At 38.8% G+C, this 24,883-nt stretch overlaps 1 protein-coding gene across 3 annotated transcripts in view; it reads left to right on the top strand.

Moving 5' to 3' along the window:
* Positions 1-24,883, top strand: part of ARHGAP28 (Rho GTPase activating protein 28) — a 146,887-nt gene that overhangs the window by 113,207 nt on the left and 8,797 nt on the right. For all 3 annotated transcript variants that reach the window (XR_007471828.1, XM_033439376.2, XM_004275946.4), the window contains 8 exons: positions 23-188; positions 316-407; positions 2,698-2,775; positions 7,615-7,777; positions 12,773-12,855; positions 15,606-15,803; positions 16,127-16,240; positions 23,163-23,219. Coding sequence is in view for 2 of the 3 variants with exons in the window: in XM_033439376.2 (XP_033295267.2) it covers positions 23-188; positions 316-407; positions 2,698-2,775; positions 7,615-7,777; positions 12,773-12,855; positions 15,606-15,803; positions 16,127-16,240; positions 23,163-23,219 (951 nt within the window). In the remaining variant the exon portion in view is untranslated. The remainder of the gene's footprint in view (positions 1-22; positions 189-315; positions 408-2,697; positions 2,776-7,614; positions 7,778-12,772; positions 12,856-15,605; positions 15,804-16,126; positions 16,241-23,162; positions 23,220-24,883) is intronic.

Consider the following 24,883-nt stretch of genomic DNA (forward strand, 5'->3'; position numbering starts at 1 on the left):
ATATCCTCAATATGTATTTTAGAAATTTATTGTTCAGAAAACCAGATTTGGCCTAACTGAAGCAGGAGATCTGTCTGCTGACGACATGAAGAAAATCCGCCATCTCTCTCTGATTGAATTGACGGCCTTTTTTGATGCCTTTCGTATTCAACTAAAAAGAAACAAAACGGAGAAAGTAAAAGGACGAGGTATTAAGACTTATTCTGAAAACAAAACAAAACAAAAAGACTTTTTCTGGCTTTAACACTTTGATACATGGGAATAAGACGGTGCTTTTCTGATTCTTTTTTCTTTCTCGCCTATTTTACAATGAAGACAGTGGGATTTTTGGAGTTCCTCTTACAGTCCTGCTGGAAAATGACCGAAGGAAAGATGCTGGAGTGAAAGTTCCCCTTGTGTTACAAAAAGTGAGTTCAATATAAATAAAGGGGGAGTTAATAGAGCCCTGTGCTTGCAATGTGCTATTTGTAAACCCACTAATGAATTTTCCTCTAGATTTAAAGACACTAAAGCCCTATTAGGACTTGGGCCTTGGTGATTTCCAGGTTTCCTCCATACATCCACATGACATCCACAAACACTTGGGCATGTCTGCCTTGCTGAGAACTTCTGTAGCCTGTTTCATTGTCTGATCATAAAGCATCAGGTGATGAGTGCAGATGCTCTGTCACATGGCTTCCTTCAGTTATATTTCTTTGAATATTTAAAAAATGTTATTTGTGTGTATGTTTGTGTTTGTGTGTGTATTTGATTATTCTGTCCTGTATAAGAGATGACTAGCAGTCCATTTACTAATCATACAAGTATTTGCTGAGGTATATCACAGGTTGGGTGTTTTTAAATGTGTATGTATAATTGTTTAGAATTTTCCAGACAAAGCTAAATAAAGTCTAAAAATCAGCTTATTCTGGTGGTGTTTGAGGCATGACTGAGAAGGTATGATCCATTTAGACAAAGAAGAATTTTGGTTTGGGAGGTTTTGAAACTGATATTACCTGAACTATCATATGTGGTTGTCTCTGTGACCATCACTGGTTAATGGCTCATTTGCTTTTGTGTCACGTTTTTTTATAGCCAACAATTTACACTGGTTTAATTACGCATTTATTCAACAGTGACATCCGGTGGCACAAGTAAAATTCCAAGCCCTAAACACAAATCTTGTTGAATTTTCAATTCAGTTTTTAAATGATATGTGAAAATACTGAGTGAGGAAACATACTTACTTTATTCACAATAACAATTCTATGTCTCTTTACTATCTTCCTTAATTTTGCTACCAATACCTCAAATTGAGCTGCTCCTCAAATCAGGTGATTGATTGGCTGCCAATAGGAGCAGGGAGGATGGCAGCCAGGGGGCCAGAGGATGCGGGCGACACCCAGTGTGCGTGTCTGTAGGGCACCTCCCCTGCACCCGGCCGTCTGTACTTGTCATGTCTGGACAGCACCGAGCAGCCCCAGGAGGTCGGTGTTATCATCTCCCTTCTACCGGTGAGGCAACGGAGGCATCGTAGGGTGAGGTAACTTGCCCAAGAACACATAAGAGGTAGATGCAAAAAGGAACACAGTATGTATATCCAAGGCCAAGTCCATGGTGACTCTAAGATTTCCTTTCGTTCCTTGAATTAGAACCAGAATAATGCCCTTTGTCCTCTAGTGAAAGGACAGAGTCTGAAGAAAATGCATAAAAATCTAAGACTGAGAAGATTCAACACAAGAATTTATATTGTTAAGTAGGTGCAAAATCCTAGCACATGGAAGGCGCACAGTAAATGCTAGTTAAAACTAAATCTGGGTTTATCCCGTATTAGCATCTCAGTAGGTGCTAGCTCTAGTTACGCTCCTCATTTAAGACAGCTTGAGGCATTGCTCTTCTCCTCCTGTGGGAGAGTCTTTTCTTATGAACGTGTTTCTTCTTCCTAAATATCTACTTCTCTTCATACCTACAGGAGCTACCTTAGCTCCAGGCACCATCATTTCATGAAGGGAAAATGGCAGAGACTCTGGATCCTGCTCTTGCTGTGTGAACGTGGGCAGATCCTTTCTCCTTTCCATGCCTCAGTCTCCTCAGCAGTAGAATGGGGATTCCACTAGTACCCGCCTCATAGGATTATTGTGAGGGTTAAGTAAGTTAATGTACGTAAAGTGCTGAGAATATTATCTGACACACAGTAAGTGCACAATCAGTGTTAGTGTTTATTATTATTTAATAATAAACCATCATCATTACCATGAGAGCTCATGAGACCTATAAGCCTTTACAGTATGTAATCCCTTGGTCAGATTTCGAGAATCCCTATAGTTTCTTAGCCAGAATAGTGCAACTAATGATAGTAAATTTAGGATCTTTTCTTATTGGTCAATCTGCAGAAAGAGATACAGTAATCAGATCTTAAAATAGTTAAGTGGCAGTGTAGTTTCTTGGTTAAGAGCACAAGCTTGAGAGAGTTGGTGCCATTACTTTTGAGGTTGACCCTGGGGAAAGTGGAAAACAGCTCTAAGTCTCCATTTCCTCATTTGCAAATTGGAGGCTAATGTTACCTCCTGGGAGAGTGTGAACATTTAACTAGGCATTCAAGTACCAGGCATGTATATATGCTTGGTAATGTATCGATTGTTTTCATCATCATTATTATTTCAAATGTTTGTAATCATATGGAGGTATTTATTTTTGTAATGTATCATTGCTTTCCAGTTCTTTCAGAAAGTTGAAGAATCGGGTCTGGAATCTGAAGGGATTTTTCGACTTTCAGGATGTACTGCCAAAGTCAAGGTACCAAACATTTTCTCTCTTCCTCGTTAGAGATCTCAGCTAGCTAGACCCAAGTTCACACAGGCATCAGGTGTGTCTAGTTGTTTGTTGTTGTTGTTTTGATACTACCACTTGGCCCTGTAGAGCTTTCCTCAATACCTGTGTTCCATGATCCTGAGTTGTGTATTCCTTCAGACTAAAACAACAACAATAAAAAGCCAACAACAGTGAAAGAACACATCAATTCACTATCAAAAACTGCTGCTTGTCTTTAATTTGGTAAAGTTGAAATGTCCCATCATTGTTTTTTGTGTTAAACACTTTAGCTTTTTTGTGTTCCTCTCAGTCATGGAATTCATTAAGCCAGTATTAGATGATCCCTGATTTCCATTGTCAATTGCTTCAAACTTAGAAACATTCTTTGGCTTTCCTTTTAATGGAAGTCCTTATAAGAATTTGTAGGAATGGCTGTAACCACTAGAACACTCACTCAGCAGTTCTAAAACCCAATTCCATTTAAGGTAATGTTAGTTTCTACATATAAAACCACCCATGCAATGTGAATTCCTTTACATTCCTACTTCTGTATGGTGGGAAACTCTTCAAGTACAGCAAAAAAAAAAAAAAAAAGAATTGTTAGAAAAGAAAAGCTTTTCTCATAAATTTCCAGTAAGATATCCCACTTCGTGTGCCGGTGCGCATCCACAATGAAGCGTCCCTCCCTGCCTTGTACATTCCCCTGGTGGGTGCGCATGGAAACATGAGCAGTTCTCAATAATGAATCCTTGAGAAAAAAAATCTCAGGGAGAGGGAAAAGTGAACTTGGTTCTGTTTGAACTAGTAAAAGGAACTGTGTAGGGGCAGGAAAGCATCTCTTTGCTAATTCATTTGGGCACATGTTTTGGGAAATTCTAGTTGTATCAGAAGTCTCAGAGTTTTTATATAGACGTATGACGAGATATTTTTCAAAGGGGAAACTGAGAGTAAATAGGCTGTGTCTATTGGAAGCTCCAGAAAGCAGGTGCTGGGACAGAGTTAGGAGTAGAAGACGGTTATCGGGGGACCGTGCTTCTCAAGGATCAAGGGGGAGGAGGTGGGCTTGGGCGGGCTGAGCGTCAGACCGGGTGCAGTTGGGACTCTCTCCCTGTGCCCTGTCAGCCCCACGCTGCACTGTCACTGCTGGGGCTGCCTGCAGGGAAGGGCCTGAGGCCAGTCAGAAGGTGCCAGCACCTGGGGAGTCAGCTACCTGCATTTTTGCCGATGAACAGCCAGTTCTTTTTTGAAGGGAGACCTGAGCAGTGCTCTGCACTTTGCCAGTGACAGAGGGATCAGCACATTTGGGGGGGCTGTGACTTCCCTGGGAGTAGAAATTACTAAATACTGGCACAAGTTCGTTTGGAAGGCAGGAAAATTCCTAGTGGATCCTTAAGGTTTGTCCTCTCTGAATGGGATCTACTTTTTGTTTCAGGTTCTCACAGGTATGGTTTTTATATATACTTCTAAATAAATGTATCCTAAATCTGAGGACAAAAGCTGTTACTAGTTTTGGTTAAGTCTTTGTGGTTATATCTGTAGAGTCAGAGAACCAAAATGAAGTCAGGAAAATGAATTTCCTAAACAGAATTAGACTCCATCCCTCTAAACCTCCCTCTATAATAGGAAAGTTGTATTCGCACATATTCTTACTGACTCTGTGTGTGTGTGTGTGTGTGTGTGTGTGTGTGTGTAGGGGGAACATAATGGATATGACTTAAAATTCTATTTTTGAAAATAATCAAAAGGAGACAACATTACACAACATTTCTTGTGTGTATGAATTTTAACATCATAGCACAAGTTGCTTTTCTTTAGCTAATCTTTGACTGAAAAATACTTATCAAAGGCCAATAATTCATTTAACGTGTTCTAATAGGCACATGCATTCCTGAACCACATTTAGGTAAAAGTCCCTTTTGGCCCTTAATAGGTTTTATGTAGTTTTAGCCTATTTATTCCATCTCTTACTAGTCCGAAAAATGTAATCCAGATGTTTTCGTGGTTTGAGCTCCAAGAAAGCCAATGTGAAAGAACTCCGGGCCAGTGAACAGAAACGGGGGTATTGCAGTTAGAAAGGCATTGTAACGTGATATAGTAAAGGGGCCTTTATTTCTCTTCTTTGTTCAAACTTTAAACTTTAAAAAAATTTTTCGTCTATGAATGTGCTTGGGGAAAGAAAGTTAAAAAAAAAAAAACATTGTAATTATCCTCAAATTGTGCCAAGTGGATGACGCTAACACTAAGGTATCATTATGAAGAAGCCAGCCTGGGTTGTGCTTTCAAGTCCCGGTTAGACTCACAGGGGAGTAGCCCTGGGGGACGCTGCTGGTTTTAGCCGCACGGGGCACATAACTGCCCAGCCCATTCCTGGATGTGAGGCCTCAGATCATTTGGAACCAATTTAATGCTTTGGTGTTTGCAGTGATTTTCTTTTCCAAAAATGACAGAAATTTGAGCCAAACACCGGGGAATATATTTCATGGAAGAAGGCAGACTGGTTTGACATGCACAGTTTTCTTTTTTGACTCGTGTCAGTTATTCGGAGGCTGCTCTAAATGTTTTATAGTGATGTTACCTGGTCTGCTGGTTTCCCTTCCTGAACTGGTTTTTGAAGCTGAAAGCAGGTTATTTGCATTTTTATAAAGTTACCTCAAAATTGGAAGCAGGTTATATATTTGCTCAGAGGAGATTGAAGGACATGGCTCCTGACCCTTGCCTGGTGTTCTCATTAACAGTGGACAGAAAGCATGACTTTTTTTTAACATGTACACGTCTCTGGCAAGGAAGACTCAGCCCCTGGTTCATAGGGCTTCATGTTTAGGACCACTGTGGACATGTCAGCTCTGCTCCTACTTCCACTGTGCTCTGGTCCAAACTTCTCCGTTTGTCTCACGCTGGCCGTCTAGACAAGACGAGGTGCTGTTATTAGCAGAATATCCACACCACATACACATGGGTTTCCTGTAGTAATAATACTAGAGGTTGTAGCAGACCCAGACGAGGGGAGGGTAAGTGCAGCCAGCATTTCCTGAGCGCTCTCTGCATGCAGGCCCTGCCCCCTGAGCTCTACATTGTAGTATCCAATTTAATCTCTGTGAGGTTGTTCTAATATCCATCTTTTAAAAAAAATATGATTGCTCTTGACTTTATTTTATTTATTTATTTTTTAAAATTTTGGCTGCACCACACGACATGTGGGATCTTAGGTCCCCGACCAGGGATCGAACCCACGCCCCCTGCATTGGAAGCTTGGAGTCTTAACCACTGGATCGCTGGGGAAATCCCTAATATCCCTCTTATGGAGCGAGAAACCTCACAGGCGTACAACTAGGCAGTTGTGGAATTAGGATAAACACCTAAAGAATGTGGTTATAGAGCCTGCCCTTGACCCTGGTGCCATGTTGCCTCTTAGGTGGCAGGGAAGTAGTGAGAGGTTAGAATCACCTTAGTGTTTCAGGTAGCTTCCTGTGGCACAGGTCTGTGGGCAGTGGATTTGAATTATTCTGCTCTTGCCAATACTTCCTGCCCACTTGCAAAACAGTTTCCCCTTTGCCTTATGGCAGTGGTACCAGGCAGTGGACGGAAAACATTTACTCCTCCCCCTCTATTTCCTGTTAACAACACCTCCATCTGCCCATTACTCCAGCTAGCGATCTGAGAGTCATCCTGGACTGTTATTTCTCCCTCTGAGTCTCATGTTCAATCCATTACTGATTCTTGAGAATTTTCCCTCCTAGGCGTTTCTTAAATGCCACCTCTTCTTTCTATCCTACAACTGCTTATAACCAGGTTAAGTCCTCGATGATCCATCACCAGAAATGGTGCCCTAGCCCGATAACTGCTTTCTGCATCTCTGGCCTGCTTCCCAGCCAGTGCCGATCTCTGAGCTCCCCCAAATCACTTTTCCGCCTACCTGTCAGGAAAGATAAATCTCACCTTGTCGTTCTCTAGCTTCTCTTACATGTTCAAGGCTGGAAGACTTAGGCGTCTCATGAGAATAAAGCAAAGGCCTTAAGGATTTTCAGAGTTTTCCCTTTTTTTTTAAGAATCCTTTTTGAAGCAGTTATTGTCAGTTGGGAAACTGACTACAACTGCCTGGTATTACTGGTAAACTCTAATTCAAGGGAGCAGTAGAATGGGGGGCACTGGTCATCAAATGAATTAATAATGTGAAATGTATAACTCAAGTAAAACTTAAGGATGATTAGTGATTGTTTTAAAAAGTATTTACACAGTGTTCCCAACCTTACGAAAGATTGGGCAAACATGCAGACATGTGGAAGACATGTGTACGTCTTGGCATAAAACTTTGCTGTAACCGCTCCAGGAAGGTATCATTGGTGTGCATGTTGCAGTGAGGTCAAAGTTCCTTTGCTGGGATATTTCTCATTCTGTATGTGAACTAGCCAAGAGGCATACATTCTTGATCTAATTTAGAAACAGAAGACGGGGTGGCAGAAGTAAGGCATCATTGAAGAAAAGGGGGAAGTGGAGGCTTTGTCAAAATCTAGCAGTGCATTTATGATGTGGGCATAGGCAGTGTTCTGCCAAAACCATATAAATGAAGCTATGATCTGAGTAAAGAACTTCTGTATTTGTATAGATGGCAAATTATTTTAAGATTAACATTATTCTAAAAGGATTTTAGAAAACTTTAAAAAGATATATTCAGAAATAGCCATTTCAGTTCTTTAATCATGTTGAAAAAAGATAAGCTTAGTAGATATTAGCTTTTCAATCTAATTACAAAAATAGTTTATGTAATGACAGTTTTTAAAGGGGGAGGATCAGGTGGTAAAACTCACTATTTTCCTTGATTTTCAGCAATACCGTGAAGAACTGGATGCCAAGTTTAATGCTGATAAGTTTAAATGGGAGAAAATGTGCCACAGAGAAGCTGCAGTAATGTTGAAAGCATTTTTCAGAGAACTACCCACCTCTCTCTTCCCTGTGGAATATATACCTGCTTTCATCACTCTAATGGAAAGTAGGTGGAAGAAGTTAAGTGTGAATGGACTAAGTTACAAGGTCAATAAAGTGGCACAGAGCAGAAGAAATATGCATAATCAGATGTGATCATAAATGTATAGATTTGCTATTTCCTGGTACTGCTTGATGAGCTATTGAGTTTGATGGTAAACTGTCATCTCTTCACATGTTTATATTTCTGAGTCTGGTTGATATGATTTAGAGGGTTTTATAATCATTAAAAGGCAGAGAGGGTTACAGAAAGACCTGGCTCTTGAGATTTGAATTCCTGCTCAACCATCTGTTAACTATGCAGTCAACCTTTCTAAGCTTCACTGCTGCACCTGTAAATTACAGATAATAATTACTTGTCAGGGTTGTTGTGGGTATTGAATGAAGACATCTAGGATAGTGCCTGGTGTATAATAGTCCTTCAAAAAATATAAGATCTCTCCCTTCTTTAAATCCGAGGTCCTGGGTCTGATGATGTAGCATGCAGTAAGAAGGTGTTTTGTCTCTGAAAATTACAGTATCACATAGTGTTTCTGAAACTTAAAAAGTCACATAGATGAGGCCTTAACTGAGGTACTTGGATAAAAAGTATAGAAACTGGACAGTGTGTGTTGTATTTGGCAGTCAGAAAGTAATTTCATCCTAAAGGTTGAATATTGAAGAAGGTGTGATGAGAGAAATTTAGAAAAGTAGGATGAGGCTACATAGTGTGGGCTTTGACTACCAACCTGAAGAATTCAGGAGTCACAAGTCTAAATATGTATAAGCATGCCAAGTAAGTGATTCTATATGGACAGAAAGGGACTGTGGCCAGATTGAGAGGACATATCCCATATAGAGAGGTTGGCCACTGCTCAGCTCTGGATGATGGTTACCATGCAGGAGTGAAAGCCAAAATCCAGGCTTTAATGACGAAACTCTTCATTTGAAAATGTCAGCCACAAATTCAAATTTTTTTTTTTTTTTTTTTTTTTTTGGTACGCGGGCCTCTCACTGTTGTGGCCTCTCCCGTTGCGGAGCACAGGCTCCGGACGCGCAGGCTCAGCGGCCATGGCTCACGGGCCCAGCCGCTCCGCGGCATGTGGGATCCTCCTGGACCGGGGCACGAACCCGTGTCCCCTGCATCGGCAGGCGGACTCTCAACCACTGCGCCACCAGGGAAGCCCTACACAAATTCAAATTTTAAAACACTACATGAGCGTAGCAAGTATTACCCGTATCTGCCAGTTTACAACCTTCTGCAGGTTGACCAGAAGTATAAAATCCTTAAAATCACAATCAGAGAAAATAATAGTCACATCCTAAGTTGTATGACAAAATTTGTCCTAAAAATTAGTTGGTTCTAAATCTTTAAAATTTTTAAGTAAACCAGATTCATAAAATAATCCACTGTGTCTTCAGAGAAAAGAATATAAGACAAGGCAGTCCTTTTCTAAGCTTTAATTGACATGCTGTGACCAGTATCTCTTTTCTTTGTATGATGTAGTATTTTTGTTTTATGAAAGAAAGAACTAGTTCTCTTCATTCTTTATTTTATTTAATTTATTTATTTATTTATTTTTTTTAAAGAAGATGTTGGGGGTAGGAGTTTATTTATTTATTTATTTATTTTTGCTGTGTCGGGTCTTCGTTTCTGTGCAAGGGCTTTCTCTAGTTGTGGCAAGCAGGGGCCACTCTTCATCGCAGTGTGCGGGCCTCTCACTATCACGGCCTCTCTTGTTGTGGAGCACAAGCTCCAGACGTGCAGGCTCAGTAGTTGTGGCTCATGGGCCCAGTTGCTCTGTGGCATGTGGGATCTTCCCAGACCAGGACTCGAATCTTCATTCTTTTTTATTTCAGATATTGTATATTTTCAGTTCTAGAATCTCCAGTTGCTACTTTAAAACTATTTTCTATTTATCTGCTGACATTCCCTATCTTTTCATTCATTGTAAGCATATTTACCTTCATATCATTGAGCATAGTTATGATAGCTGCTTCATAACTAGTTCCAACATCTGGGTCATCTGAGGGTTGGTCTCTGTTGACTATCTCTTCCCTTGAAAATGGGTCACTGTTTATGTCAAGTAAGTTTAAACTGTATCCAGAACCTTGAGAATATTTTTTTGGAAACTCTGTGTTCTGTAATATTTCTCCAAGGAGTGGGGTTTTTTTGGTTAGTTTTGTGTTTTGTTTGTATTTAAGCAGACAATTTGCTATTTAATACTTACCTGTGCTACTCCACATATGCATGGTTTATGGGGTGAGCCATCATTTGGGTGGATTTTACACCAGAATTAGGGCCTTCTATATCTTGACCTTCCCTTTCTGGGATTCCCCATAACTTCCCAGTGTCTGTGGTCCTCCTGAACCCTGCCCTCTCTTTGTTCAGGCCAGAAAGATTGGGATTTTCTTTTGGAATTTCAGCCACCTCATGCCATTACTGTCTATGGCCTGACCTCAAACTAAAAGCCAGGAAATTGGACACTCTCCCTGTGCCATTCCCTAATGCCAAGTGTCCAATGCCCTCCTAAATCTGCCTGCTTTTGTTCATTCTCCACTGCCTCAGGTAGTTGTTTTTTGTACATTGTCCAGAGTGTACAGTTGTCTTAAGGAGGGTTGATTGGGTAGGAGCTTACTCAGCCATACCAGAAACAGAACTCCCTCCCTCTGTTTCTAAGTCAGAGAAACACAGGATCTTCTGTAAAGTTTGCTGTCCTGGAAAACAGGCTGCAGAAGTCTTAACTTCACTTTGATCTGCAGTTTATATACTGAACAATTCATCAAAACAAATGGTGCCACAGAGGATTTTTTTGTTTTAGTTTTTCTTTTTTTGGTCTTATGGAATTATACAAGGAAGAGTCAATCACCATGTAAAACCTGTTTGGAGAATCATATTTAAGAAGGAAATCATATTAATTAAATCATATTAAGTTTTTCTTAATATCATTATTCAGATGTTGAAGCCAGTACACTTCAATGAAGGGAGAGAATCTGGAAAATATCCTGAAAAGTTTCACAGGACGATCCGCATTTATTTGTATGACTTTGAAAGTGAAAAATAGTATATTGTCGTGATTGATTTGATAACTAGCCAACCCCACAGGAAGCCCAGCGTTCTGGGCTGCTGCCATCGGGAAGAATGGCCTTTTTGACACCTGGAGTAAGCTCTCGTTGTAATGAGATTTTCTGAAGGGAAGAACTGTGGACATCTGTGTGTTTAAGCTGCCCCTGTATTTACTCTAAAACGGAGGTCAGAGAATGTAGTCTTTTCCACTAGTGTAATTACTTTCTCTTCTCTCTTTTCAAACTTGGTCCAAAAATTGCCCATAAAATTAAAAGACTAATAGTTCATCAATCAAACCTTAGATACTTTCATGAAAAGTTGAATAACTTTCTGAGAAAATAATGACCTCAGGAGTGAAAAAAATGACTCTTAACCAGGGTGCAATAAATGAATTAACCACAAAACTATTAACCACAAAACAGTGTAGGGCTGGGTTTTCTAAGCAAAATGAAAATGGATTATTTGCCAGTTTAGATTTTTAATCTTAAAGGGAACTTTGTAATTTATCTGGAATTAATGGAAATAGAGAGCCTGCATCTGCATCTATTGTTTCCCCCCAGAGGTTTTTTTGGGTTGCATTGGAAAATTATAGACAGCCCTTAGCCTGCAATTTATGCACTAAAATAATGTCTTATCTGTCCCCAAATGCTTTGTACTGAGATATACTCCTGCTAGTGCCTGTTATTCAGGCAAACTCACATCAGTGTGCATTAGCCATTTTCAAAAACAACCTGGACCTGTGTCATTTTTGTTTACAAATTTGACATAAATTTTTAAAAATCCACATGGGGATTGTGCTGAGACAATATGATATGAGCCTATAAATACTCCTCCCAACTGTTCCTTCATTACGTAGTTACACACAATAATCATGTACTCCTAACTCGGATGCACACGACCTCCTGTGACCTAGTAGTTTGTCACGAGAGGGTTTCCACTACTGTAAAGCTAAGTAACTCTATAGGCAGCTGACTGCCTTTATCCACTGAGTCATAAATGGATAGATTTTCCTTCAACTTGAGAGCTCCCCGGGGGTTACAGAACGTCATGCTTCCCTGCAGGACCTCCCTACCAAGAGACCATTTTGGGGAGAATACAGAAAGAACAGGCAAAGCCTGGATGCTCTGGAATACCCTACGTTTTCAGCACAGCTGGCTGTGAATTATCCAGTTGTGGATAGATTTCCTAAAATCCTTTCCCTAAAATGGGAAAAGAGCCAATATTGAGAACACACAGTAGTAGAATGCCAACTCTCTGGTCCCATCTTCTGGATCTCCAAAGATCCAACTGTGGTTACCTTCCCTTTCATGTCCATTTAAGAGCTAAAATAAACGTCACTGATCATAACAAGAGCAAACACCTATGGAGGTAGCTATGTACAGGTACTGGTGTAAACACTCTGTACATTAGCTCATTTAACCTTCATAATGGCCCAGTGAGGTAGGTATGATGATGATTCCCATTTTATGGATGATAAAATAGAAGCAACAGGGGTTAGATAGCCTGCCCAAGGTCACTCAGTGACTAAATAGTACGTGCAGAATTTGAATCTGGTTCTAGAATCTCTGCTTCTAATTATTATGCTTGGCTGCCTCATTGTATGGAAATAAAATTTATTTTCTCTTGAATTGAACTTCAAGCCAACTGTTTATAGCATAAAAGTAAAGCAAGATCTATGAAAGTACTTTGAAAAGAGAAATGTTATACAGATCCAGAATAATTTTGAGGATCTCGTTGGCCACCTGCCCCTACAGTGGCATCCTAGGATGCTAAAAAGGAGTTGATAGACTGAGGCTCCTGTCCAAGTGAACAGACTTACATTGTCAGTCACAAAACCTGAGTCTTTACCACTGAAAGCTGTCAGGGTCCTCGTATGCCACCAGATGTTAGCAAGAAATGCTGTCAGAATGCATGAGCGTTGTTCAAAATGTGTGGTTATTTCTGTTTTCTTGTTAGGAGGGCCTCACATCAAAGTACAGTTTCAAGCCTTACACCTCATGATCATGGCACTGCCTGAGGCCAACAGGGACACAGCCCAGGTATGTTGTATCGACCTCATGGTCTGTCATTGATTCTTATTGGTCAGAGGAAATGGCTCAGGTGGAAAAATGAAAACTGAGAGGACAACTTACCAACCAGCTGAGCCTGCAGCAAACCCGCTGCCTTTCCTTGTTCCCACCGCTGTTCTCCTGAGGAAGCCAGGAAAGAATGTGAATCCTGGAATCTTCTTTGAACATTTGTTTCGTTCATTCAACCTGTTAAGAGATGTTGAGCATCTACAGTGTGCCAGGCACTGGGCGAGGGTCAGGAGTAGGAAGAAGAAGCAAAGATGGAAGACTTAAATGGAATAATGTCAGAAGTGAATGAAACCCCTGCTTTAAATAAAATTTCTAGAATGTTCATGTCTTACCATAATCCAATTTAAAGAATTATAGAATCCCAGAAGTTTACAGATCACCTGATAGGACCTTGCCATTTTCCAGATTAAGAAAATTAAGCTCAGAAAAGTGATTTCTCCATTAATATAAAATAGAACATTTGATAGAATTGTATTCCATAGTTCTCCATCCCAAATATCCCTCCTTTTATTTCAAATTCATTTCTCTGCTTTATGTTTGTAAAAATCAAAGTTTCTGTTGCTGTTTTGATAATGATTCTGTATACAATAGGAAATCTGTTATAAGTACAACAAGTGCTTGGAATCTTTTTTTTTTTTTTTTTTTTTTTGCGGTATGCGGGCCTCTCACTGTTGCGGCCTCTCCCGTTGCGGAGCACAGGCTCCGGACGCGCAGGCTCAGCAGCCCCAGATCACGGGCCCAGCCGCTCCGCGGCATGTGGGATCTTCCCGGACCGGGGCATGAACCCACATCCCCTGCATCGGCAGGCGGACTCTCAGCCACCGCGCCACCAGGGAAGCCCCAGGTGCTTGGAATCTTTAAAATGAAATTGAGGTGAGGATGAGTTGGAAAGAGTTATAATTTTGAGGTCAGTAAACATGATGCTGAAAACAAAGATGAGTCTTCGTGCCACCTCTTGTCAGACATTTCAGTTTGGTGAGGACCTTTCCTCCTACCAAGTGAAACCATCTATGTCAATTATATTATATCCTCCACCCAAGAATGGGGACTGGCAAAGGCATAAGAATGTCTGTTTTAATACAATTTGGTATTTTTCAAAAGCTGGAAATTTACTAGCTTTTTTTTGTTTGTTTGTTTGGCTTTGTCTGAACAATGCTTTTTTTTTTTTTTATCCAAAGGAATGAATCTAGTATCAGATATCTGAGTCAAAGTGTCATTTCCCCTTTCATATAACTAAGAATGTAGCAATTATCAAAGAATTTAGTACATTCCTAACAGAAGATCCTCTCTGTCTCTCTCTCTCTCCCTCCCTCTTCCATTCTGAATTGTGACTGGAATGAAGATTGAAGCTAGTGTGTTGTAGAGATCAAGATGTCTGGCTCAAGAATTAGGCTTCCTTGGATCAGATCCTGGCTCTGCCACTTAATTAAGTGACGCTGGGCAAAGCTACTTAATCCCTCCCCATCTTAGTTTCCTCATCTGTAAAACAATAATAGTACCTACCTCACAGGGTTTGGAATGATGATAAAATGAGTAGGAGTATATAAAGTACTAAGAATAATGCCTGGCTCACAGTAAACCCTCAAATAAATGTTAGCTGTTATCACTAGTATGTGCTGTCCATTTTCTCATTACACATACTATAGCAGAATTCAAACTTGGAAAACCAAAGAGCATCTCCTTTTAGGATTTCAGCCCTCTTGGTGAATTTTAGAAAGTTCTGATAGGCATTTATACTTTGGTGGCTCAGCCAAACTTTTATTAAGCTTTCTCAATTTTTTTTAATGCTGAGCACAGGTGCATGTAATCATTTCCCTTTGGTCTGCTGAAGATTCCAAAATTGAAAAGCAGTACAAAATGACACCCAAAAAGTGAAAGTTTTCAGCTTTTTGACTGAGATATTTTTGAAGTGAGGAATGAGATACTTATTTTGTTGTTTTTATTCTTTAATTTTTTTCTTTACTTTATTTTTAAATTTTTTATTGAGGTGTCATTGACATATAACATATTAATTTCAAGTAAGCAACATAATGTTCTGATATTTGTATACGCTGCAACATGATCACCATAGGAAATCTTGTTATCCTCCATCACCATTACAAAAATTTTTTTCTTGAGAGAGCTTTTAAGATTTACTCTTTGTAACTTTCAAATATGCAATACCGTAGTATTGACTATAGTCACCATGCTGTATGTTATATCCCCGTGACATTTATTTCATAACTTATTTATTTTAAAACTCATTTTTTTCAATGGACTTTCCATTCCCAAGGAAACAAAATAATTTTTAACAGTAATGCCTTAAATTAAGAGTGAATTACTTTTCTACCTTCACGACAAAACTGCATTTCATGTTTATTTGAGCTGTAGTGCTTTCTCTCCCTTGTTTACTGTTTAATTTTAATATTTGTCAAGCTTGTTTAAGATAAAAGAAAATAAGAAAATGCAAACTATTATTTATAGAGATCCCATCATAACAAATTCCATAAAAATGGAGCTACTTTTATGAAGCAGAGAAATGAAAAAACTCTTCACATTTCTCATTAGTACTTTTAAGCAGTTAGAGGGGACACATGACACATTCAGCCATTCTGTAGCTCCGACAATTTTCCAGAGGCCCAGTGAACGGGTATGGAAATGAGTGATAGTAATCAGTGATGCCTCTTCCTAATTTACAATGACTAGAGTGATACTGTGCTGTTTCCTATCAGGCCCTCATGACATTCTTCAATAAAGTCATTGCCAACGAATCAAAAAACCGGATGAGTATATGGAACATTTCTACTATAATGGCACCAAATCTTTTCTTCAGTAGAAGCAAACATTCTGACTGTGAAGAATTACTCTTAGCAAACACCGCTGCCCACATCATCCGCTTGATGCTAAAGTACCAGGAGATGTTGTGGAAGGTGAGTGACAATGTGACGACTAGGATGTTCTCATGTCTGCTAGCGCCCAGGAGATGTAAAGACTCATGAGCAAGCACTGCCCTCAGGCACAGGGAGAGGTGGGAGACAGTAATCCCAGGTTGCTGGTGGCATCTTTATCATTCCTTAAGGCTGCTCCCGAACACATTTTCCTTTAAACAGGAATCCTCATAGATTTTCCTAATCTTTATGAGGACAGAACCACAGTTCCTGGTTCCTGGATACTGAGTGGCCAGAAGACAGACTCTACCAGGGAGGTTTAACTCAAGTGTTTTCCTTCTAGTCAAGCTCTGTTTCTTCTCCAGGTTCCATCTTTCTTAATCGCTCAAGTCAGAAGAATGAATGAAGCCACGATGTTGTTAAAGAAACAGCTTCCAAGTGTCAAAAAGCTGCTAAGGAGGAAGACCATAGAACGAGGGGTAATAACTAAATAAATGCACAAATATCATGGCCACCCAGGCTCTTATTTCTCACAGTGATGCACAAAGTAGCTTGTAATTTAGAACCAAAATTGTTATATTCTCATAAAGTGTCAGTCTTATAACTATAAACACTGTGGAAATTGTGTTCATGACAGAGTACTGTGGTCTTTACATTTTGTTGAATTATGTGATTTGCAGTTGAAGTTTTTGAATTATCTCTGTCATGAAGATTACTTAAGGGCAAAATGATTCTTACAAATGCTGAAAGTCAACATTTCAGTCCCTGTGAACTGGATTTAAGGGCAATCCAGTAGTCAATATATCTAATAAGTAGAGATAGAGATTTCTGTAGTGATTGGATACTAAAAGAATATGTAATCCTCAAGTTGTTTTGTGTAAATTCATTACATTTCAAAGAATGTTTGCCTTAGCGCGGTTGTCTGTGTGGAGATGGATAATGGAAACAGGCTTTAGAATTATCTTTATTGCTTTAATTTGAGGATGATCGTGAGGCATAGCATTTGGCCTTGAGGAGGATGTAGAGATACAGGAAACTCACTTTGTCCTTAAAGGAACGTATATCTAGTAGAGAAATATCTGGTAGAGAAATGTACACAAGAGCCATGAATATGCATTCAGTGTGAAACGTGTCGTACAGACAGTGTGCTGGGAATCATGCAGAGGAGAAAGAAATGTGCTCCAACGTGGAAAGTGTGCAGACTTCACGGAGGAAGTGGCATTTGAGCTGCATCTTCAAGGATGGGTAGTAGCATTTGGAAGGGAGAAAGGAGGGGAAAGTTCATTCAGGGAAAGGAGTAGTAAATCCCAAGGCAGTAAGGTAGGGGTATTGCTAATTGATTTATCACAAACAGGCTGAATGGCTGTGTTCCCTCATTGATTATAGGCAAAGTGACTTCAGATCAACTAGAACCAGCACATTAAATTTGGGAAAAAAATTTTGTTTTGAGAAAAAATTCACATAATATAAAAGTTACCATTTTAACTATTTCAAAATGTATAAAATTTAGTATATACTTTTAGTATATTCACAAAGTTGTGCAACCATCACCACTATCTAATTCCAGACTATCTTTACCACCCCCCAAGAGAAACCCCATACTAATTAAGCATTCACTCCCCATTACCCCCTCCCCACAATCCCTGAAACATTCTTATCTACTTTCTAGCTCTATGAATTTACCTATCTGGACATTTCATATAAATGGAAGCATGTAGTATGTGGCCTGTTATGTCTGACATCTTTCACTTAGCATAATGTTTTCAAGGTTCATCCATGTTGTAGCATGTATCAGTATTTCACTTCTTATTTTTCATTTGTGTTGCATTTCTCTTGGGCATATGTTGGGTCATATGGCAACTCTATGTTGACTTTCTAGTATTTTGTTGAGAATTTTTGCATCAACTTTTATAAGGGACACTGGTCTGTAGTTTTTCATTTCTTGCTATGTCTTTGTCTGGCTTTGGTATCAGGGTAATACTGGCCTTATAGAATGAGTTGGGAAGTGCTCCTTCCTCTTCAATTTTTTGGAAGAGTTTAAGAAAGATTAGTGTTACTTCTTCTTTAAATGTGTGGTAAAATTCACCAGTGAAACCATCTGGTCCTGGACTTTTCTCTGTAGGAATTTTTTTTTTGGGGGATTACTGACTTAAGTTCTTTACTTGTTATAGCTCTATTCAGATTTTCTATTTCTTCTTGAGTTAGTATTGACAGTTTGTGTGTTTCTAGGATTTTATCTGTTTTAGCTAGATTATCTAATTTGTTGAAATACAAATTGTTCATAGTATTCTCTTATAATCCTTTTTATTTGTATAAGGTTTGTAGTAATGTCCCCAGTTATACTCTTGATGAATAATTTGAATCCTCTCTCTTTTCTTGGTCAGTCTAACCAAGGGTTTGTCCATTTCATTGGTCTTTTTGAAGAGCCAACTTTTGTTTCATTATTTTCTCTAGTTTTTTGTTATTCTCTAGTCCTTATTAAAACTCAGATCTGTATTGTTTCCTTCCTTATGCTTGTTTTGAGTTTAGCTGGCTTTTTTAGTTTCTTAAGGCGGAAGGTTAGGCTATTAATTTGAGATCTTTCTTTTTAACATAGGCATTTACATCTATAAATTTTCCTCTGAGGACTACTTCTCCTCCATCCAGTAAGTTTTGGTGTGTTGTGTTTCATTTTTGTTCATTTCAAGGTCTTTTCTAATTTCCCTTAGGTCCATTGGTTATTTAGGTATGTGTTGTTTGATTTCCATATTTGTAAATTTTCTAAATTTCCTTTTGTTACTGATTTCTAATTTTATTCCATTGTGGTTATGTAACATACTTTGTATTATTTTGATATTTTAAACTTCACTGAGACTTGTTTTGTGGTCCAACATATGTCTATCCTGGACAGTGTTTTATGTGTACTTCAGAATGGATTCTGCTGTCATTGTCCTATATATGTCTGTTAGATCTAGTTGGTTGATAGTGTTGTCTAAGTCTTCTGTTTTCTTTCTGATCTTCTACCTACTTCTTCTATCCATTATTGAAAGTGAAGTATTGAAGTCTCCAACTATTGTAGAACTTTCTATTATTCCCTTCAGTTATTTAATTTTGGACTATATGTCTTACATGTTTTAATCCTCAGTTTCTCCATTACTGCCTTCATTTGTGTAAAATAGATATTTTCTTGTGTACCACTTTAATTCTTTTGTTGTTGTTTTTTACTATATATTTTTGAATCATCTTTTTAGTGGTTGCCCTGGGGATTATAAGTAACATCTTAATTTATAACAATCTAGTTCATATTAATATACCTTAAGTATATAAAAACTTTCTACCTATATTCTTCTGTCCCCCCACATTATGCTGTTATTGCTGCATATTACAGCTTTATAAATTGTGTGCCCATCGACATAAATTTATAATTGTCATGTACTTGTCTTTTACATTAGATAAGGGAAAAGTGAGGTTATAAACAAAAAATACATTATATTGCCTTTTATATTCTCCTAAGTAGTTTCCTTTACTGATATTCTTTATTTCTTCATGTGGATTCGAGTTACTGTCTAGTGTCCTTTCATTTCAGTTTGAAGGACTCTCTTTAGCATTTCTCTTAAGGTAGGTCTGCTAGCAGTGAACTCTCTCAGCTTTTGCTTATCAAGGGAGTGTCTAAATGTTATAGTTTGCATCTACCAACCCCAAACTCCCAGTCTTCATTTTTTAAGGACTGTTTTGCCAGATGGAATTTTGCTTGTCAGTATTTTTTTTTTCTTTCACAATTTTAATATGTCACCCCAGTGTCTTCTGGCTTCCATGGTTTCTGCTGGGAGATCAGCTATTATTATTGAGGAGCTCTTGTACTTGAATTGATTTTTCTCTTAATGCTTTCAAGGGTCTCTCTTTATGTTTGTCTTTTGACAGTGTGATCATGATGTTTCTTGGTGTGGATCTCTTTGATTTTATCCTATTTGGAGTTTGTTGAGCTATTTGGATACATAGATCATTGTCTTTCAGCAAATTCGGGGAGTTTTCAGCCATTGTTCCTTCAAACGTTCTTTCTGTTCCTTTCTCTCTACTCCTTCTGGAACTCTAACTGTGTGTATGTTGGTGTGCTGGTGTTGTTCCACAGTTCCTCTAGGTTCTGTTCATTTTTCTTCATTTTTTTTTCTTCCTGTTTCAAGACTGGATAACCTCAAATGACCTATCTTCAGATTTGCTGATTTTTTCCTTCTGCTTTTTTTTTGACCACATCGTGCAGCTTGTGGGATCTTAGTTCCTGACCAGGGATTGAACCCAGATCCTCAACAGTGAAAGCGCAGAGTCCTAACCACTGGACCACCAGGGAATTCCCTCTTCTGCTTTCTTAAATCTGCTGTTGAACCTCTGTAGTAGGCTTTTCATTTCAATTGGACTTTTTTTAGCTCCATAATTTCTTTTTGGTTTCTTTTTATGATGTATTCTCTTTATTTGATATTCTCTATTTGGTGAGATATCAGTCTCATGGTTTTCTTTAGTTCTTTAGACACAGTTTCCATTAGTTCTTTTAAAGTATTTAAAATAGCTTTTTCAAGTACGTCCAATGTCTAGGCTTCCTTAAGGAGTTTCTTTTGAAACTATTGACACTAACTTTTTTTTTCCTGTGTATGGGCCATATTTTCTTTTTTTTTTAATTAATTTATTTAATTTATTTATTTTTGGCTGCGTTGGGTCTTCGTTGCTGCACGAGGGCTTTCTCTAGTTGCGGCGAGCGGGGGCTACTCTTTGTCGCACTGTGCGGGCTTCTCATTGCAGTGGCTTCTCTTGTTGCGGAGCACGGGCTCTAGGCTTCAGTAGTTGTGGCATGCAGGCTCAGTAGTTGTGGTGCACGGGCTTAGTTGCTCTGCGACATGTGGGATCATCCTGGACCAGGGCTCAAACCTGTGTCCCCTGCATTGGCGGGCGGATTCTTAACCACTGTACCACCAGGGAAGTCCGGGCCATATTTTCTTGCCATTTTTTTTGCCTGTCTCATAATTTTTATTGAAGAATGGACATTTTGAATGTTAAAATGTGGCAGCTTTGGATTCTTCCCCCTCCCCCTGGTTGCTGCTTGTTATAGCTGTTATTTATTTGTTCATGACTTTTCTGCTGAACTAATTTTGTTATGTCTATATTCTTTGTTTAGTGTGGCTACTGAAGTCTCTGTTCCATTAGCCTAGTGGTTAGCTGATGTTTGCACAGAGATTATCTTAAATATCTGAAACCAAAAAAATCTCCCAGTCTTTGCAGACGAGCTCTGTGTGTTTGTGTGCTTGACACACCTTCAGTATTCAGCCAGGCAGTTTACAACTTGACCTGAACCTTCAGTTCCTGTTTGGACAGAGCTTAAAGGTCAGCCAGAGGTGAGAGCTTAAGTTCTTTTCAGGTCTTTCCTGAATATGTGTACAGCCCTGGGCATGCCCATGTCCTTCTAGATTCTCAGGTATATGTTGGAGCTGTTCAAAGACCTTATTCCCCAAAGCATCTCATTCTCTAGGCTTGCCTCCCAAGATTTTTTCGTTAGTTATTTTTTCCCCCAACTCTTACCCACTACATCAGGCAGCAGTGATTAAAACATTTGCCTGTAAATGTTTTCAACATTACACCGCTTTAGCACTGGTCAAGTTCCAAGTTAGGCAAGTTAAAGGCAAGCCAGTCTTCCAGGGAACAAATAATTAGAATTTTTTGTGAATGAGGTCCATTCTGCTCCCTTCAGTACCTATACCAGGAACGCAGGCTGTTATTTTTAAGGCTGTCGCTGAACTGTGGAGCTGAGATGGGAAAGTGTAAGTTAAAATGCCACAAAGTTCACTCTTATCAAGATTCAGCTGTTTTTCTTACGTAAGCACTCCCCAGGCTGCAACTTTTGGGTTAGTTTCCAGAGTTCTGAAGAAGTTGACAATGACAGTTTTTGGCAGTTTGTTCATTACTTTTATGGAGGGACAGACTTTTGGAGTCCTTACTCTGCCATTTTCATTCTGGAAAACTTCAACGGCCTAAGTATGATGTGTGTGGAGCTGAAGCTGGGGTCAGGTCAGTCTTTGTGAGCCAGGGCAAATTAAATTCTTTCTCAGAGCCTCAATATTCTGTCATGCAGAGTGAAGTAAGTCAGAAAGAGAGAAACAAATATCATATATTTACGCATATATGTGGAATATGAAAAAATTGGTATAGAAGATCTTATTTACAAAGCAGAAATAGAGACACAGATGCAGAGAACAAACGTATGGATACCAAGGGGGATGGGGGGTTGTGATGAATTGGAAGATTGGGATTGACATATATACACTATTGATACTATGTGTAAAATAGATAACTAGTGAGAACCTACTGTATAGCACAGGGAGCTCAATGCTCTGTGGTGACCTAAATGGGGAAGAAATAAAAAAAAAAGGGGATATGGGTATACATATAGCTGATTCACTTTGCTGTACAGTAGAAACTAACACAACATTGTAAAGTAACTATACTCCAACAAAATTTTTAAAAAACATTTTCAATTTGGGGAAAAAAGTAATGATATCTATTTCACAGAGTTGTCATTAGCATCAACTCACATAATGTGGGTGTAAAGCACTGGGTCAACTGTATAATGCTATATGAATGTCAGTTGCTTTAATGTTTTAATTATAAATAGAACTAAGTAAAATTTTAAAAGGCTATAAGTACCATGAAAGCAAGCGCTTACAGATGAAGAAATAGTCTTTCTTCAGTTCTGTTGTACTATACTATGTTTTTACTTCCTGACTTTGATTGGAATAGACAATTCATTGACAGTTTACAAAATTCAAAATATTGGAAGGGGAAAAACTATAGAATAAAAGTTGACCATCTCTGACTTCCCCTCCTGAACACAAGTAATGTCAACAACCAATGACAGCATGTGTGTGCACAGGAACACACAGGTACATATATGTCCAGAGAGACACTATGACATACAAGCAAATACGAATATATGGTCTTCCCCCTTTTTTTTACATGTATGATAACATACTTGAAACACTGTCCTGCATCTTCTTTAATGACTTATGAAATCATGGTGATTATTCCACATCAGTCCACAGCCTTCTTCTTTGCTTCTTTTGCATGGTATTCCATAGACACACTGAAACTTATTTAAGTATTCCCGTATCATTGAACAGCTAGATTGTGTCCAATATTTTGCTATTAAAGTTTATGCATTGGTGAATAAACATGTTCATATGTCATTTCTCACAAATGAAGTCTATTTGAAGGATAAAGTTATAGATGTGGAATTGTTGGGTCAGAGTGCATATGCATTTTATAATTTGATAAATATTGCCAAAATGTTATCCATAAAGATTGTACCAGTTTACACTTCCAACAGCAGCATATGCTTGTTTTCTCAACGTTAATCCTAAAGACTAACTGTTTTTTATTTAGGTTATAAGCCCCAAGACTTCAAAGGTACTACAAAAATCACCCTCTACAAGAAGAATGGTAAGAAAACAAATCATTTCCTTTCCTCCCTAATTATTAACTCCTTACACAGTATTCTTTGGCTATATCCACCTCATCTGTGTATAATTTTGCTCATGATACACCTTCAAACTTGACATTTCCAGTGTAGCACATGAAGGAATGTATAAGGACTCAACTAATTGATGACTCAGAATTTGTGGTTAGACATTCTGTTCACAAGAGTGAATACTCTAGAAAGTTAGAGGGAAAATGTGATCATTATAACTGGCTCAATGATATCAGGAGTGTGAAATTTATCTTAAGAGGCTTCTGTGGAGCTGGCAGGGGACGGACGTGAGATGCCCACAGGAGTGTTTTGGGAGGGTGCTTTTGACTGCAGTGAACCAGGGGCTCCCTGCCCCCTCCCAGCTCTAAACCACTCACTGCCATTCCCTGGCATGCTCTCCTGCTTCTCACAGGTAATAGTAGAAAAGTACTGTTAGAACTGACCCTTAAAAAGTAGTTTCCTAGTGCTGCAGTAACAATACCAGGGTGGATTAAAACAATAGAAATTTACTCTCTCACAGTTCTGGAGGCTAAAACTGCGAAATCAAGGTGTTGATTCACTTGGTTCCTTCTGAAGGTCGTGAAAGGAGGACGTGTTTCTGACATCATTCTTAACTTTGGGTGACGCCAGGAGTCCTTAGCCTTCCTTAGCCTACAGATGATGCATCACTCCAATCTCTGCCTCCATCTTTGTATGGCATTCACCCTGTTTGTGTGTGTGTGTGTGTCCTGTTATACGGACACCAATCACATTGGATTAAGGGCCCGCCGTGCTCCAATTTGAACCTCGTCTTAGCTAATTACATTTGCAATGACCCTATTTCCAAAAAAGGTCATATTCTGAGGTCCTGGGCTTAGGACTTCAACATATTTGGTTGGGGGCGGGAGGGAGGACACAATTCAATCCATAACACATTTTTTCTAGGGGATATACTGAGTCAATTCACATAAAACTACACCAACAGTATTGTCCCTTGAGAACACAGATTTAAAACAATTACCTGAAGAGTAGCCAGATCCTCAAATAGAAATTTATTTCTGCTTATCTCCAAATAGAGAATTAATTTTTAAAACATTCAAGATTTTGAAACAAAAGGAATTTTCCATTCAATTCTAACAAAAGAGACTTTATTGTTAATTAGACAGCACCATTCTTTGAATATTTCATTTAGATGAGAGCTCTGAGGTCCCCAAGCCAATCAGAGCACCTGAAAGCAGGGACACTCTTCCCCAACAGCTGTCCACACTCCATTCTTCACAGTGTTAATAGGACACTTTGAAGAATCAAGTTTGGTGCCCATCTGGAATTCAATTTGGAGTGACCATTCATTGCTACTGACTAAAGAAAAAGAATATTTGAAAAGCCACATTTTTCAATTAGATCCTTAAATTTTTCAGAAGGTTGATTTTCTTAAAATAAATTGAAATACAGAATCCTACTTCAAGTAGGCTTATTTAGGACATTGTTCAAGAAAATGCACTGATAAAAACATTAGATTTTTGTCACAACCCAGATTTTTTTTTTAACATCTTTATTGGAGTATAATTTTTTTTACAATGGTGTGTTAGTTTCTGCTGTGTAACAAAATGAATCAGCTGTATGCATACATATATCCCCATAACCCCTCCCTCTTGCG

This window comes from Orcinus orca, chromosome 15, assembly GCF_937001465.1.
Source record: "Orcinus orca chromosome 15, mOrcOrc1.1, whole genome shotgun sequence".
Classification (NCBI taxonomy): Eukaryota; Metazoa; Chordata; class Mammalia; order Artiodactyla; family Delphinidae; genus Orcinus; species Orcinus orca.